The following is a 16,725-nucleotide window of genomic DNA, read 5'->3' on the forward strand; positions in this document are numbered from 1 at the left end:
TATAATAGCTATATACTCCGGGTTAAATGAAAAAAGTGTCGTAAAATAAAAGAATTTGAAAACAATAGACACGCAGATATTATAGCTTGGGGCATTTTGAATATTAAAATGTAAAGAAAAAAAATCAAATAATAGAAATAAAAATTGACTAACGTCGATTAATTGCTCAAAGTATATCAGTTGCCTACAATATTTTTTCTGATATTACAAAATCAGAAGTGTAATAATATTATGTCATTTTTTTATGATACAATGCGCACAATAAATCAAGAGTGATAATGGATTATGAGATTGAAGACTTAATGATTAATGATTTTGAATGATTGTCATTACTGAAATATTTAAAGCGATGAGATAGTGAGGATTATCGAATGATTTAATGGAATGCTTGGGGCGATATGAAAATAAAATAGTACCATAGGTACAATGAACTAAAAATGAATTAAGAATCGAAGAAACTAAAAAAAAGTACAGTCATTCATTGTCGTAGATGTGAATAAAGGTAGAAAGTAATATTCTAATAACAATGTGTATTACACGATGAAATCGATTATTCCTAATAATATGAGTATTAAAGATAGGTACAAAGGACTGCTTGATGATTTGTCTTACGTCTAGGTGTAATGGTACTATATGTAGGGTTAGTCGGTGGGCGATTGGTGAACTTCCTAATGGTGAAGAGCTGGCGCAGCTGCCTGGTGCTGGTGGTCGCGGCTGTTGCTGACGGTGGCGTGGAAGCCACTCTGCCAATCAGCTACGTAGTCCACTGTGCGTACTGAACCGTCTGGTTCCACAAGAGAATATTGTCCTGAAATTGAACGAAATAATGAAAATAGAGACAAAAAAAACTACCTACAATATAATATTATGAATCAAAGTAAGTATATAATATATATTTTGTATTAAACACTTGATACCAATTCTAGAATGTTTTAGTATGCTTGAATAAGTTGCAATTACAGAAAATTTGTATTATTAGCATTGGGTTGATCGTTTGAAAATAAAAGAAAAAAACTGGCGGCCTGCTATTAATGTCTTATTTAAGAGTTAAATAAAATTTAGGCTTATTCAGTGCATATCATCAAACGAGATGTTTCTGTGATAAAACTATGACGTTTGTTCATCCACATTGGATGAAATTGTTGTAATTTTATTTTATTTTACATAGATCACATCAACGAATGAAATATTAATAATAATGAAATAAAATATTTTAGCGTAAAGCCTGCAGTATTCCATATATTAATGCATGTTATCAGTGGTCATATAATATGCCCGTGAAATATGGACCTATAATATAAGAGAGGTTCAAATATTACGAGTATGAACGCTTGGTATAACTCAAAAAGACCACAATAAAAACCAATAAAAAACAGAGGCTGATAAGCGTATGCTGTGATAAAGATCGCCAAGCTGATGAAATGCAAATGGGCCGGTATATTACTCGGTGAGTGTATAACCGTTGGACAAATTCAATGATTCATTGGTACACCAGAGTTACAAAACTACCATTGGGCCATCCTAAAACAGCTACATCGATAATTACATCAGGTTAATTGGATGTAGGTGGTAGTGAAGAACTAAAGACAGAGAAAAATGAAAGGAGCTTGAGGAAGTAGATTGACACAGACTGATGATGATAATAGGTCGATAGCACACAATTGAAATTGTTCAATTTTGGCTGACAACACTGTTAGACATAAAAAGCTGTCAATGGCTTCTACTAGAAAATGTAAAATTAAAAATTGTTTATCACTACAATAATTGTTGTAATTGGTATCAAATGATATTTGGACATAGTTATGCAGAAAGTAGCCAGTCCACAAAAAATAAAAAAATGATATTTGATATAGATCAGATCCGAGAAGGTTTTCTTTACATTCTGCTGAAAATAGCCAAGCCGCAAAAAATATTCTTGAAATAAAATACTATTTACAATTTGACATTTTACATTTTTACATACATTTTTAATGATCATGTTGTTACTAAAGTGCCATTATCTCGGCTCGATATTATTGTGGACTGGCTACATTCTGCATAACTACGTTCAATTTCTTCTCGTAGTAGTAAATATTTATATGGCGAAAGAATTCTTTATTCGTGAAATAGAAATTTCAGTGCGTCAGTATGTGAACCCCTAGTAATGTTCAAATAACTGAATGGACTGAATTGGATTGTATTAACTAATCAATAATTACTATTATGTGGTTATATAATAGGTAGGTATAGAATGAATACATATTTTAATAATATATATGATATAAATTAGCTGGGGCCAAAATTATTGACGTAATTTTATTGTATTATACAATATTATGATTTCCTATATACCCGTTTTATATTGTATATTTTCAATACACATAATGTTTGTATTCTTGAAAAAAATATTATCAGAAGAAACGGCTTGGTTGATACATTAATATTTATATATATATTATATTTTTTATACATGAGAAAACTGCATGACATAAAAAAAGAAGTCAATAGGTACCTGTCACCATATAAAGTTACCTAATAACTATTTTTTTTCTGGCGCCTCATATTATTTTAACGTGTTTTAATCTGTACAAAATGGTACCTGAGATCTGAATGTCGTATTATAGCATTTCGCAAAATATAATATCTAAAATGTATCGTGTTATAAAGTTTCAACTCTGTTATGTTACCGCGATCAATAGGATTCAATGATTCGGGAAAATTGATTGTCGCAGACATTTGTGTCTGGTTATGGTTATAATTAAACAATTCAGATGGCATATGAATAACGTATTGGCATGTATTTTGTTGAGTCTTTGTATATTGTATTATTTAAAACAAAAGATATGTCCATATAAACGTGTATTTTACATTATTGATACGTGTTTTTACTTCAATATTAATCCGTATATGCAAATATTTACACCTTACAATATTTACAATGAACAAAACTTAAGAACGAGAAATGCATAGGTGAAATTTTTACCCGGTGGCAGGTCCAGTTCTAACATGTGCTAAGCCTGATTAGAACATGTGAGCAAGACCTCTAGCTATCCAGGCTATCCCGGTCCGTACTATTACGGGCCACGAATATTTTATATCATTTACAAAAAATATTGTTTTTATTTTTCATTTACTTTTTTATAAATTTACCTAAAAACCTGCAAAATTATTTTGTTTGATAGACTGTTCGCATCTTTACCCTAGATACCGCAAATGCCTTGGTTATAATAATTTAACCTATAAGTTATATTTTTGATTTCTTTATATGTTACTTAGTGTACTTAAGTTATAATAAAAGTGTCTCTTACTAAAAACTTGGGAAAAATTAGCTTAAATGATATAAGGACCTGCGCATCTATTCTATACACAAGACTGCTATCCGTAGCTATCGAGGGTAGTTTTGTATCAAAGTATTAGCACTTATTGTAACAATTACAATAAGTTAGTTGTAATTGTTACGATAAGTACTGTGTTTGAACAGTACCTCTCTAGGGTGTGCTAAGTTTTAGAGCAAGATAGACAGTTTTGACTGTTTAGACGGCTAACTTATTGTAAAAATTATAATACTTCGACACAAACATATGAAAAACTACCCTATGGCAGTCTTATGTATAGAATATATGCGCTGGCGGTTTTTCTTTTATTGAATTTTCCAAGATTTATACAATTCTATTACAATACGTGTTTTAAATATTTTCTAATAACATATTTAGTTAAAAGTATAATTCAAGTTTTCTGTTGTAGTTTCGTTAGTATTTATGTTTTTTATCGTAACGCTTAGAGCAACTAAAGCGCGAGGCTCCATTGGTTCGAATCGATCCAATCATCAATTTGGTATGTAATATTATGTAATAAGGGCGAGTTTAGGGACGTCGAGGCAGATGTTGAACCCTCCCACGAAAAAAAAATTAAAATCATAAATCACTTCTTTTGACCATGTCCGATCCTAATAAGATCATATTTGGCCTCCACAGAGTAGAGGTTTGTATTAACACATTTTATTTTTACGAGGAATGGATGTCAGCTACTTGCTCAACCTATTAGGTCCATACTCTGACTCATACACACATAGAAAAAACAATATGGGTACTTGCCAGACCCAGGATTCGAACATGGGATCCACGGTGCTATAGGCCGACGCTTAAGTCGCGCGGCCATTGTAGGTGTAAATCAAACCCTTCAATTAAAATAATTATTACTAAGGATGACTGTGATGAAAATGTTATTTGCAAGGATTTTATTATGCTTCAGGTAATGTTTTATAGTAAATTTGGAAGAAGTTTAAAATTTTAGTAGATACAATTTATTATTTTTAAGGCGGGTTTGAACTGTTTCAAGGCCTCCCTTTATATCTTCTGGCGATTATATTGCGTCATCTGCGTCAAGGAAACCTGCCGCTGTGTATGATCGAAATAAATGAAAGCATTCAATAATACATATAAAATTGTTATCCTACATAAGAATTATTACGACATGAAAGAAGAAAAGTATAGTATGCATGGACGCATGTACACGCGCAAAGGGGCCATGACAATAAGTTACTTTACAATGATAATTATAAACTTGGAAAGTTTAGAGTGTCATGATTTATATTGCTATTTATATAAAAGGAAACTATTCATGCTTTTTAAATTGCTAATAATATATTTGCCAGATAAAAAATGCAAAAACGTGCCCCAATGACGTGAATCGATCTTATTATGAATAGATTCATTGAACATTTGATGGTCTCCATAAGAACTCATTTTTTTAGAACTGTCACAAGAAAAATGAGGTTTGAATAAAATTCTGCAGAGTTTCAAAAAATCACAATTCTCAATCATGAAGAAGATAGGCATATTTATTAGAGTATCTATATTATGTATACGAATTTATAGTTTATATAGTAGTAAGCACCTAAACTTGATAGAGATTTTTAGCAATAACGTACCTAACATTTTTTTACAGGTCTGTTTCGTATACGAAATCAGAAAAAAAAAACAATATGAAAACGAAGATATCGCACGTGAATAAATTAAGTTATAATGTCATTATAACAATTTATCTAATGAAATTTTTTATTGAATAACGTATTTAAATACTTACATACTTATTGATAAACAAAATTATCGCTTTTTGGCCTAGAATATAATTTGCTTAGCAATCAATGTATTAGCAAAAGTAAGTGATCGCTGTTCTTGTACGTAAATTGTGGTACAAGACGTTGATCACTGTTCAGAGAGCTTAATTTGCTCGAAATTATAGCCCGAGGGCTGGTCGAGCCAAATTGGTTGAACCTGTTTAGCCCGGTAGTAAAATTTAGTATTCATATTATCTTTAAAAGATTTCGTATGTAATGACTGCTTAACTCTCAATAATTCCAAATCAAAAGTAATATTTTTATAATATTTATTTCCTAGAAAAGTATTATAGTGAATTGTTTAGTTCTTAAAAAAACAAATTATGCATTTTGTTTTGGAAAAAAGTACAATCGGTAAAGAAGTTGTTTATTAAATATTTAAAAAGAGGTGTTTTATGGTTATTTCACAATTAATATTAAAATCCATCTATTGTTTCTAAACGTATTATGAAAGCTATAATCAAAATTCAAAGCATAGTAAAAGTTTTTCGTATTTTATTTTTTAATTCAATTGCACTTTAATTATCGATGCCATCTTAGCAAATCCATTTAGAGATGGTTTTTTTTTATGTCAAACATTTTGCACTATAACTAGAGAAAGTATTACAACGTTTTGTATAACAAAATTTGACAATTATTATGGAAAAAAACAATATTTTATATACTTGGGCTTTCCAAGATTGCTGCCTATTTTTACGTTTACTTAATATACGTATGACTTATTATTTGCGATGATTTTCTATCTATTCATAACACATTAAAGTTTAAAGGGTCTAGTTTATTTTAGTACTTAGTAATATCTGTATATGTAATTATCTATGGAATTAACTTACACAGTAAATTTTAAATGATGATATTGACATGTTTGCGGTATTTGTCAGATGCGAGTGATAACCATGTGAAGTTTGTTGCAAATTAATTTGCAATGAGTTTATTAATCATAAGCTTCAGTTGCAAATTAAATTTATAATACATTTTTAATCAACTATATAAGGGATTTACCTTAATTTTTTGTATATTTAAATGAAACCAATGTAATATTATACGGTTTTATTATTTTGTTTATATATATTAATGGATACTAAATTGTAACTTATGTAAAACCATTGTTACATGTTTATAAATTTATTTAAGGATACATCAAATATATACATACGATCAAACGAGATTGGTCGAGTCGTTCCTTATTGAAAGAATTGACAGCCGTGGGTCGAAATTAGAATATTTATATGTGATTAAATTGTATATTTTTAACTGACTAATGAAAGCAGTACACCCACTGTAGTATCCATTTGTGTTCAAATAATATATTTTTTATTACTGACCCAACAGAGTGTTGAAATATAATAGCAAAAACAAAACATAAATATTATTTTATATCTAAAAGCATTAGCTAGATAGGTTTTTTTTTTTTTTTTTAAATATTATTATATTATAATGCAACCGAATTTAATGTTATATCAATAGTATGAAACATATTAGTTTTTTTTTCCATCGCCTTAATGGTATCTATGTAATTCATAATATAATTCATAAACTTCACTTGTTATCCACCATATTTCTAAAGAATATATTTAATACGATGCATATTTTATTCGTATCTATCAAGTAAAAGTACCAATATTTTATCATTTACTATACGATATTATAATTATTGACAATTTTAAGGGAGTTTTAGAAAAAGATAATATGAGAAAATGATACTTAGTTGATAAGGGTAATGGGGTAAGGGGTTGATGGAGGGTAAGGTATTTATAAAAATAAAACATATAACATTATTACGACTTAAATCATTATAAAATAACACCAATTTCTTCTACTTTCCCGACAAATTTATATTTATATAAGATATTTATATATTATTTTCTGATTGTCCACGATAAATTAGAGCTTATGTTATCGAGTCTAAGACAATGATTAGATTTATTTTAGAGATTCAGAAATGAAAAAAAAATAGTTGTCACTTTAATAAATTTAAATACTCCGGATAGTTCAATGGGTAAGTCGTTGGTATTTCATAAGGGAACGATTCATTAATGTGCTCAAAACTTGGGTGTTAATGATTGTTAGTCTTCTATTACTAACTACATTACTGTTTCACTGTCACTGTCATTGGGCCTCATGACCTGTTGCAGTGTTCATACGAATATATTATTATATGTAGCTATGTATTTATTTTTTATTTAATGTATACATAGTATATATTTTCTTACTGATAGTAATAAAAATTAATCAAACGAAATTTAATTTATTCTCAAATATTATGCTAAAATCGTTTTCGTCAATAAATTAAATGCAAAAAACATCACACGGCAATGAAATATTTAAAAATTGATTTCGTGCATAGTGAGTAGACGTTGAGAGAATTTTTAATTTTCAGTATGACTTAAATGTTACTCCACACGGAACAAATTAATTAACACTACTGTGAATTTATGGTTCAAATATTTTTTTAACAATATGACGTATCATAATACACACTATTCATTTCATTACTCTATAATTCATAATATAATATCCAATGCATACCTACGTAAATATAAATAAGAAAGTCGTGGCATATTTTAATTTGTTATATTTTTTCTATTCATTCTTAGATTTGAATCAATCTGAATGGTGAATACTCGAGACTAATTGCTGTTTTTTGACTAATTTAGACAAAAAAACTACTCGAATGTTTCGCATTCCGTTTGTCGAGTTATATGTTTGTTTGGCTAAATAGTAGTCATTTGCTTACATCACGCGCGCGAAAAAAAACTTCCGATGAGTGAAAGTGAAAAAGGACTGCCAGGTGAAATGTGGAGCATGTTTGGAAATACTAAAATTATTGATAAGTGTATTATAAAATTAGGCACGATTGACCGTTCAAAAATAATGCCTGTACGAATTTTAACTCTATTACATGTATATCGAAAAGTAATGATGCTAATTAAATGATATTTTCACACAACTAAGGTAGGAATCTTCAAAGTTTTACCTTTGTTTAGAATCGGTGAAATGAAAACAAATTTAAATCTTTATTATAAAATACATGTTTTTTTAAAAGAGTTTGACAATATGTATAAGTGATATATGAGTCTTATTATAACAGTTCTCCAATGTTTTTGGTTTGGTTGAATTGGTAGCCATAGAAAAATTAATATTCTGTACATTGGTGAATCTAGATAGTTATATACTCTTATTTATAAATACCATCTTTGACGTTTTGTTATTATAATGAAATGCATTTTGTCATTGATTATTGAAATATTGTTAATAATGATGGTTCGGTGTATTTGGCTTCTTAACTATTTCTGTCTGTTGATTCACCAGGAGTTTTAAGCTAGTTTTTAATGTAATGTAAATGCTTTAACCCCGGTATAAGTTTAACATGTATCTTAATTGATATAGTTAATGACTACATGGATTCACCGTTTTTAATAAATAAATACTGTATATTGATAATGAATTCAAGTTTCAGTGTTTTCTTTTTGGAAATATAATATGTAAATGTGATATATTTGATAGACTTGACTGAATCTATAATTATTGTCATGAAATTTTCACAGATTTTGACAGATGCAAGCGATAAAATTGTGTAAAGTTTACGCGGTTTGAATGTGATTGAATTTATTTGTAGGTAAAGTGTTTTTTTATTGAACATTAAACTGTAGCTTTAAGACGTTTGGCCAGTTTTTATCAAACTGTTTTTTTAATATTTCAATTTATTGAAATGTAGTACCTCGTGTTTTAATGTTACGTATTTTTATTAGTATTTTTTTGTCATATTGTGATCATCGTAAACGTATTATTTATAATGGTCGCCAATGTAAATATACTAATTTGAATATGAATATTTACGAGAGTAGGTGTATATCTGTAAGATATCTTTGAATATACTAAATTAATTAAAATGTTAAACAAACCATTATTATTACCGATGCAAATTCAGCTTTTCATATTAATAACAGAATCCAAAAATTCTTAAAAATACAAAGATGACTATTAATAAATAGTACGCCCCTGAATTTAAAAAAATACGTTTTTTCGAAAGTTTTCTTTTTTATTTAAGATATTCTAACTTTTGTATAAAGATATTATCTCTAAAAATTGTAACTTATTTGATAAAAATAAATTCCAATATACTTATACGACTAATTTAATTAAATTTTATGTAACATTATGAGTCTACATATTTTTATAAAGAAACCATTGTACGAATTTTATTTTTATATTCGATAAAACATAATGATAAAGTTATTATAAATATGAAATGTTAGACATACTTCGAAAAAATTATCAGAGAAAGTTTCATTTTTATTATATTACGTTCTTAAGTGGTTACTTTTTGTCTATTGATCCCTTTATCTTGTTGTTGAAAACGGATAATAATCAATACATTGAACTAAAATTAATACAGTATTGTCAAAAGCAGATATATATTTTATACCGAAAGAGCGATAAGTATGTCAATAAAAAGAATAGATAGGTACTTGTACCGGTATCGTATTGTACGGTTAAAAATATAATTATCGTAATAAAAATTTGAAATATATCGTATCGGTTGTGAAACATATTTAGAATCTATCCAGAAAATTTTAGCAGTAGTCCCGAAATTAAATGATATACTATTTGTAAAAAGATATTAATGCCAGTATTGTTTAAACAGTAATCGAAAAATAAGACAAAAATGTATTGATAGCACATATAAATACTATATCATCTACAAATGATCGTTCAAGACTAAAGACAGAGAAGAAAGAAAAATTCAATTGATTCGTATTCTTATTTCTACGTTTTTAAGGGTGCACTTCTCTATGCATGCCTCACCTAATATTTTTGCAAATTATTGACATATAATTTCCAAACAAATAGTCAGTCAGATAGACAATGAAATTTTATTATTAGAGTAGATTTCTGAGACTATACGATATTTAATCTTGAATCTTTAAAATTGAAAAAAATATCAAATATACAGAAAATATAACACCGTAATTTTTTTGTGAAATAGTCCATACTTTTTTTATAAAATCTTAATATTGTCTAAAAATATTTTTGATAAATTAATTAAAGTACACTATAATGATAAAGTTGATAAACGTACAATGTCATATTTTGACATATTTTTTCTTTAAATGATATAATATAAGCTTTTAAATATTTTTCAAATAGTGATAAAGAAATACTTTGTATTAATAAATTATTTGTATTTGAAGTAATGAAGTAAAACAAATCGATTCAAATGTGATATTGAAATGTAACACCAAACAAAGCAAAGAATAACGTATACAGGTACTATGTAAAATACCACAGGTTAATTAAAGCTTTTATCAATAATTGCTTACCTTTGACGACATCTCCGTCTCTTTCTTCCTTTTGGTGTTTAACATCCCCTGTATGGGGGTCGTTCACTGCGTACTCGAATGCGTACCGTGGGTGATCATCCTGTAAATATAAAAAAAATACAACACTATTGTTGATAATCTAAACTAAACCATTTATTTGCTACTGTTAACATTTGATGTCACTAGGAATGTCGAGCATTTTTAAACACATTTTTAAGCATATTATCTAGTACAAGAGAATAATTCTATAGCACTTGTCTGTGTTCAACTGTTTGTGGAATAATAAAATTTGTATAAGCACATCAAGATGTTTAAATTTAAATTAATTTATTTTAAATTGTTATAGTGAACATGACATTTAAATAAAGACAGAATAAAAAGAAGATTGAAAAATACACAAAACAATATCGGGTGAACTGAGTGGACAATACTTTATATATATATACATATATAATAAAACAACGAGCGGACTTGTTTATGGAAATCCTTTTATTATCAATATACTGAAGTCAATTTTAGTATGCAATGATTATAAAGTGTGCTGCCGAATTTAAACGCGGGTGGTGAAGACAACCCTTAGATGGTCGTCAACCATAGTAATTATAGAGAAGTCAACAGTCATCATCGAGATGTCCTAAAGCTCTCATGTGAATGAGAAGAATTATTGTTAATTTTAGATTTATAGTTGTTAGAGAAAAACACAATAACAATGATGTTGATATTAATTAATTGCAAAAAAAACTTTTGAAATAGGTTTCTAATAATTTAACATGAGACACTTGTATTATAATTATTTGGAAAATTGATTTGAATAATAATTATATTCACTTTGAAACACGGAAGTATTGCATGACGCATTTGAAGTGCATCGATGACTATAATTTGAATATACGTGACATGATTATAAGATGTAAAAAATATATTTATTTATAATTTGGTCCACATTGAATTTAGTTCTAACACAAATGACAAGCAACATGTTTAGAGATTTTTTTCGCGAAGAAAAAATAATTGGAATGAAAGTAGAAAACGTCGTTTTATTTGTCTATTTAAGTACCCACTAGAAAAACAGGGCTGTATTTTGCAAAACGCTTTGATTAAATATTGATTATTTGGTTTCGATTTTTTTTTATGAAAGTAAAGTATTAATTAGTTGAAAATCAGAAAAAAATATAATATAAGACTTTCTATTCAGTTTGTGTAAGTTATTGATTTAAATTTTAATTGATGAGTAAATAAACGTCCGTTTGCGGTATTTGAAACATGTGCATGAGCTTAATGGGTTGAACGAATTGTTGACAACTTACTATATAATAAATATCTTTGGAAGACACACATTAATTACATCAGATTGCAGAGCTGACATTGGTTTTAATTAAAAATATTATCGACGTATTGATAATAATATGCCAATTAAAATATTAACTCCAAAATTATATGTAACACAATCATAATTATATAAAGTCATATTATTTCACTACATATTTGTGATACAGCACAAGCATAGTACTTACACAATAAAAATATCGTTTTGGTTTAATATAAATAAAAATAATGCGACTGCTTAACCTGCAAATGAGCTAACTACACTTTGACCAAAATTGAGATTTTGATGGAATTTTGTTATAAAGTATGTTTTCTATGCTCACATAAAATTTCATACTCCTAAACCTCTAACTAAATAAATGCATTATCGTTCTTCACGTAAGACAGCCAACTGCAGGTGTCAAATTTCCAATACCGTAAATGGAACAACTCTGATCTTTGTATAAATTTTCTTTATATATAAAAGAAAAGCTAAATAGACTTATCATTCATAGTGTAGCTTATTTGTAAATACAAAAGTTACCAAGTGTAGTTCGTTTTTTACCGGCAGGTTCGCCGCTATCGTTATATTGCGCAGGCGCAGATATCGCTAGATAGTCCAATGAATTGTTGCGTGAAGATTCGGAAACTTCTGAACTTTTTTGATCCATGTATGCAATTTTGCAATTTGCACGACAATACGTGTTTACACGTACATTTTTTTTGTTATGGTTGCGATAAAACGTACTGTAAGCAGTACATTAATGTACCTTAATATTTTCTTCATATTTCTTGATAAATTAAAACAATTATTATCATCAGTAGTAATACAATAAAATTAGAAGATACATGACGTTTAAGTACTCGAAAAACTTTTCACTAGTGTGTTTAAGTATATTTTCTCTCCATAAAATGTAGAAGTCAGAATATTATGTATATCAAAACTGTTATCCAATAGTACACGATAAATCAATCAGTTATCGTAAATGCTAGAAATTAAGTAATACGATGTTGAAAAAACTATTATTTTTATTAAACGAATAGTTTATAAATTTTGAAAATGTAATATTCTTTATTGAACATACATCTTTAAAAAAACTTCAGATATATACAACTACTAGAAAAAAATCTTTTGAAAATAATACGTCGCCCAGCGGAACTGCATCCATCGGATTCGCGCCAATGTGCTTTGCTAATAACTGAGCTATGTTCGTTTTATATGATTATAACCCTCTGGACGTTGCATTTTTTTGAAAGATTTTTTCTAGTAGTTGTATATAATATATGCGGGGCTATTTCAATATAGTAATTAACTAAAAATGCAATAAAAAAGTAATATATAATTATGGAATGCTGTATTCAGCCAATTAATCATCATGGGAAGTAAACTGTAAGACGTGCTATTTTTTAACATGGCCGCCCATTCCATGCCGCGAGCTGTCAAATAATGTCGTTGAGTAACACATTTAGCACATCTTACTTGATTCCAAATGTATCCCATTAGAATTACTGATTGATTTTTTTTTATCAAATTGGAGATTCTAATGGGGTACATTTTGAATCAAGTAAGACGTTTTAACTACGCTAACTTTAATTATTGTAGATAACCGCCTTGTTTATGGAATTGGAATACAATAATATATTAAAGTTAATACCTACAATATTGTCGTAAATATTAAATATTTTGTGAATTATGGTAATGGGACAGACAAGGAAGACCGACAGAAAAATATAATTAAAAAAAAATATTTATTTATTTTAATTTATGAATAATATTAAATGCGACACTGAACATTGAATTTAAAAACATACCATAAAAGGAGGTATATAAAATTAAGACGCTGGTTCAAAAGTCGACCGTCTAATTGGCTGGGCGGGATTTTCCTCTTGATTGTAAAAATATTGTACGCGAGATACCGTTATTGAAACGAGAGCTTCTCTGACTCAGCAATATTATTATTTGAACGAATAGCAAGTGTAAAACAGCTAACTTGAAGGTCAATAAAACATTGACCTCTACAATATGGTAAGCTTTTACTTATGTTTTTGTTTGTTAGTGCTTTTGATAATTATAGTGGAAACTGCTATACGTAATACATGTTTTTTATATTAGTATTTTTGTAAATTATGGTATAGATATACATTCATTATTAAATAATATATTCTATTTTAATCATCTTTTATAAAAACAGAATATATATGGGCGTAAAATCACGAATGAATGATTTTTTTGAATTTTAAAAGATATTAAAAGCGGAATTTCGAGGAAGTGTAATTTATAAAAATACATGAGTGATAACTAATAAAATCATTAAAAATATCAATACTCTAAAATATAGCCTCATATTGTTGTATTGTCAAAGATATTTGATTTAAAATATCTATATAAATGGGAACGAATACATAAAAAGGGTTAAAAGTGTATGCTCTCTTTCTCAAAAAAAATGCTCATTGACTAAATGGGTCGATTGTGACTTCAGAATAAGTTAAATCAAGATAAAGATACATTATAAATTTTAAACAACATATCGCATTGTGTTAATTATAGTTTTTAGCGTATAACGCCATAGTATAATATTCCAATTAAAATTTAGACCTAATTTAGTCCTGGGTATACTGAGTTTACGCGAAAAAGTCGTTATCAGTTAAACTACAGATATATATATATTATGCATATTATGAATGCACAGCTGCTTAAGGCGAAGTCTTCACTGAGCCTTTTTTAAAGAGGCACCTAGCGGAAAAATACGAAGCTTGCAATTTGAGACATTTTTTTGATAATTTACAATTTCAACTTTATTAATGAATAAATATGTATCTGAAAACATTAAAAATAAAAATATTTTTTATTTTAAGTCAAAGACAAACTTACAATTGTAAAAAATGTAATAAAATGTGAATTTGTTCTATCGGTCCGCACCCTATTATTACATATATTTTATGGTCATATTTATTATTAAAATTTAGTTTATTAAGTTTTCTAAGCATCACCTAAGCGATTTTTGACATTTTCATAGTTTTAATATTTTTTATATCTATTTTAAAAAACATCGATTTTTATAAAAAATATAAATGTGTATAACTTGAAATCCTTTATATTTATATTAATATAAATATTTTATTTACATTTTTTACAATTGTAAGTTTGTCTTTGACTTAAAATAAAAAATATTTTTATTTTTAATGTTTTCAGATACATATTTATTCATTAATAAAGTTGAAATTGTAAATTATCAAAAAAATGTCTCAAATTGCAAGCTTCGTATTTTTCCGCTAGGTGCCTCTTTAAAAAAGGCTCAGTGAAGACTTCGCCTTAAGTGAAGTTAAAATAATGTTATTAATAAGACCAATATTAAAAATCAATCGAATCCATTTCACGAAAACGTTGCTTGATCTATTATTATGCAAAGACATAATGTATTAAGTCATATCTAACATATAAATAAAATATTAATTGACTTACGTAATAATCCAACTGCTTCGTATGAACATTCTTGACTATGAGCGGTGCCTTAGCAGCAGGAGCAGAAATGTATTGACTATGAACGGCTGGGGCTGGTGCAGAAACATATTGGTGGTTGACCAGTGCTGGTGCGGGAGCGTACTGCTTCACGAGGGTCGGTTGGCTAACATAACTAGGACCGGAAGTATATTGTTTCACCAAAGGTGCAGGGGCATAATGCTGGACTACAGCAGGCTGAGCCACCTTGATCGGAGCGTAGCTCTGTACAGCGGGAGCAGAAGAATAGCTTTGGTAAGAAGGTGCTGAATATCCTCCGTGAGAAGAATATCCACCTTGAGATGAATATCCACCTTGGGAAGAATATCCTCCATGGGAAGAGTAACTTCCTTGAGAGGAATATACAGCAGGACTAGAATAGCTATGGACAGCAGGGGTAGAAACATAGCTTTGGTATGCAGGTGCTGATACTTTAATTCCTGATGATACATAAGATGGCCCAGAGTGAGCAACTGGGTATTTTAATACGGGGGCAGCATATTTTGGTATAATTGGAGCAGCATACGTGCTGTGAATTGCTGGATTAATGACAGCTTTTTGTAATACAGGAGCAATGAAGGTCTTTTGAGGTGGACCGTATCCTGTTAGTAAAGGAGCAGCACTTACTTTAGCGATAATTGGCGCTTGTGCGTATGAAAGACTAGGACTTGAAACATATTTGCCAGCATTACCGGAGTGTGCAGAAGAATACCCTGAGGTGAAGCTTGAAAGACCAGCTGAAGTACTGTAACCGTGACCAGTAGGGGCATAAGAAATGCTTGGTTTAATATAAGTAATTGGAGCTTTAGCTATTGAAAGAAGTGGCTGTGCTAGGCTTAATTGAGGCAAAGCCGGGGCGGCTGAGTGGTAATTTAGTCCAGAACTTTGATAATGGTTATTATTGACGTAAGATGGTCCTTGGGAGTAACCGCTTGACGCTCCAATGTATTTTATTCCACTGGTACCAAGTTGAACGGATGGTGCAGGGTATGAATATGCACCGCCACTACCACTGCTACTGCTGTATTTGACTCCACTTGTAAGTAGCTGGACTGCCGGGGCTGGGTATGAGTATCCTCCGGCATTTTCATTACATTTGCAGTCTTGGTTTGGGAGAATCACATCAGGGTCGTAGTGAGCTACTGTGTTTCCAACTAGTGCAGTGACTAGCAGGAAGCTAATCCTCCATAACTGTTGAAATACATGTGAAACATTAGTTTAAATTAAAAAATAAATATAAAAGTAAAATCGGTATTTTTTTTGATTACGTTATTATGCTGGATGAGGTGTAAAAAGACAAGGACAGAAAAGGTAGTGAAAGGAAGATGAGGGGAGCGAGGGCTTAAAGATTTTTATTTCCATAAATATCTGTTATGACATGTTAGTCAAAATAGAGAATTTAGAAACAATTAAAAAATATTTGAAATAAAAGTGCTGATTTGTTTTTGTTGATACCTAATGGTCATATTAATTTTCAACATTATTTTGAAAAAATGACT

General features: G+C 29.0%; 1 protein-coding gene across 1 annotated transcript in view; it reads right to left on the reverse strand.

The window, feature by feature from the left end:
* Positions 1-668: 668 nt before the first annotated feature.
* The window catches only part of LOC147067835 (uncharacterized), a 141,855-nt gene continuing 125,798 nt past the window's right edge, over positions 669-16,725 (reverse strand). Inside the window, exons 2-5 of the mRNA XM_085952467.1 lie at positions 15,823-15,971; positions 15,191-15,540; positions 10,423-10,522; positions 669-808 (exon numbers count right to left, since the gene is read on the reverse strand). Of these exons, the coding sequence (XP_085808593.1) occupies positions 669-808; positions 10,423-10,522; positions 15,191-15,540; positions 15,823-15,971 (739 nt within the window). The remainder of the gene's footprint in view (positions 809-10,422; positions 10,523-15,190; positions 15,541-15,822; positions 15,972-16,725) is intronic.

The sequence above is a fragment of the Rhyacophila brunnea genome, unplaced genomic scaffold, assembly GCF_057557595.1.
Source record: "Rhyacophila brunnea isolate RB1 unplaced genomic scaffold, BYU_Rbru_1.0 scaffold_3, whole genome shotgun sequence".
NCBI classification, from domain to species: Eukaryota; Metazoa; Arthropoda; class Insecta; order Trichoptera; family Rhyacophilidae; genus Rhyacophila; species Rhyacophila brunnea.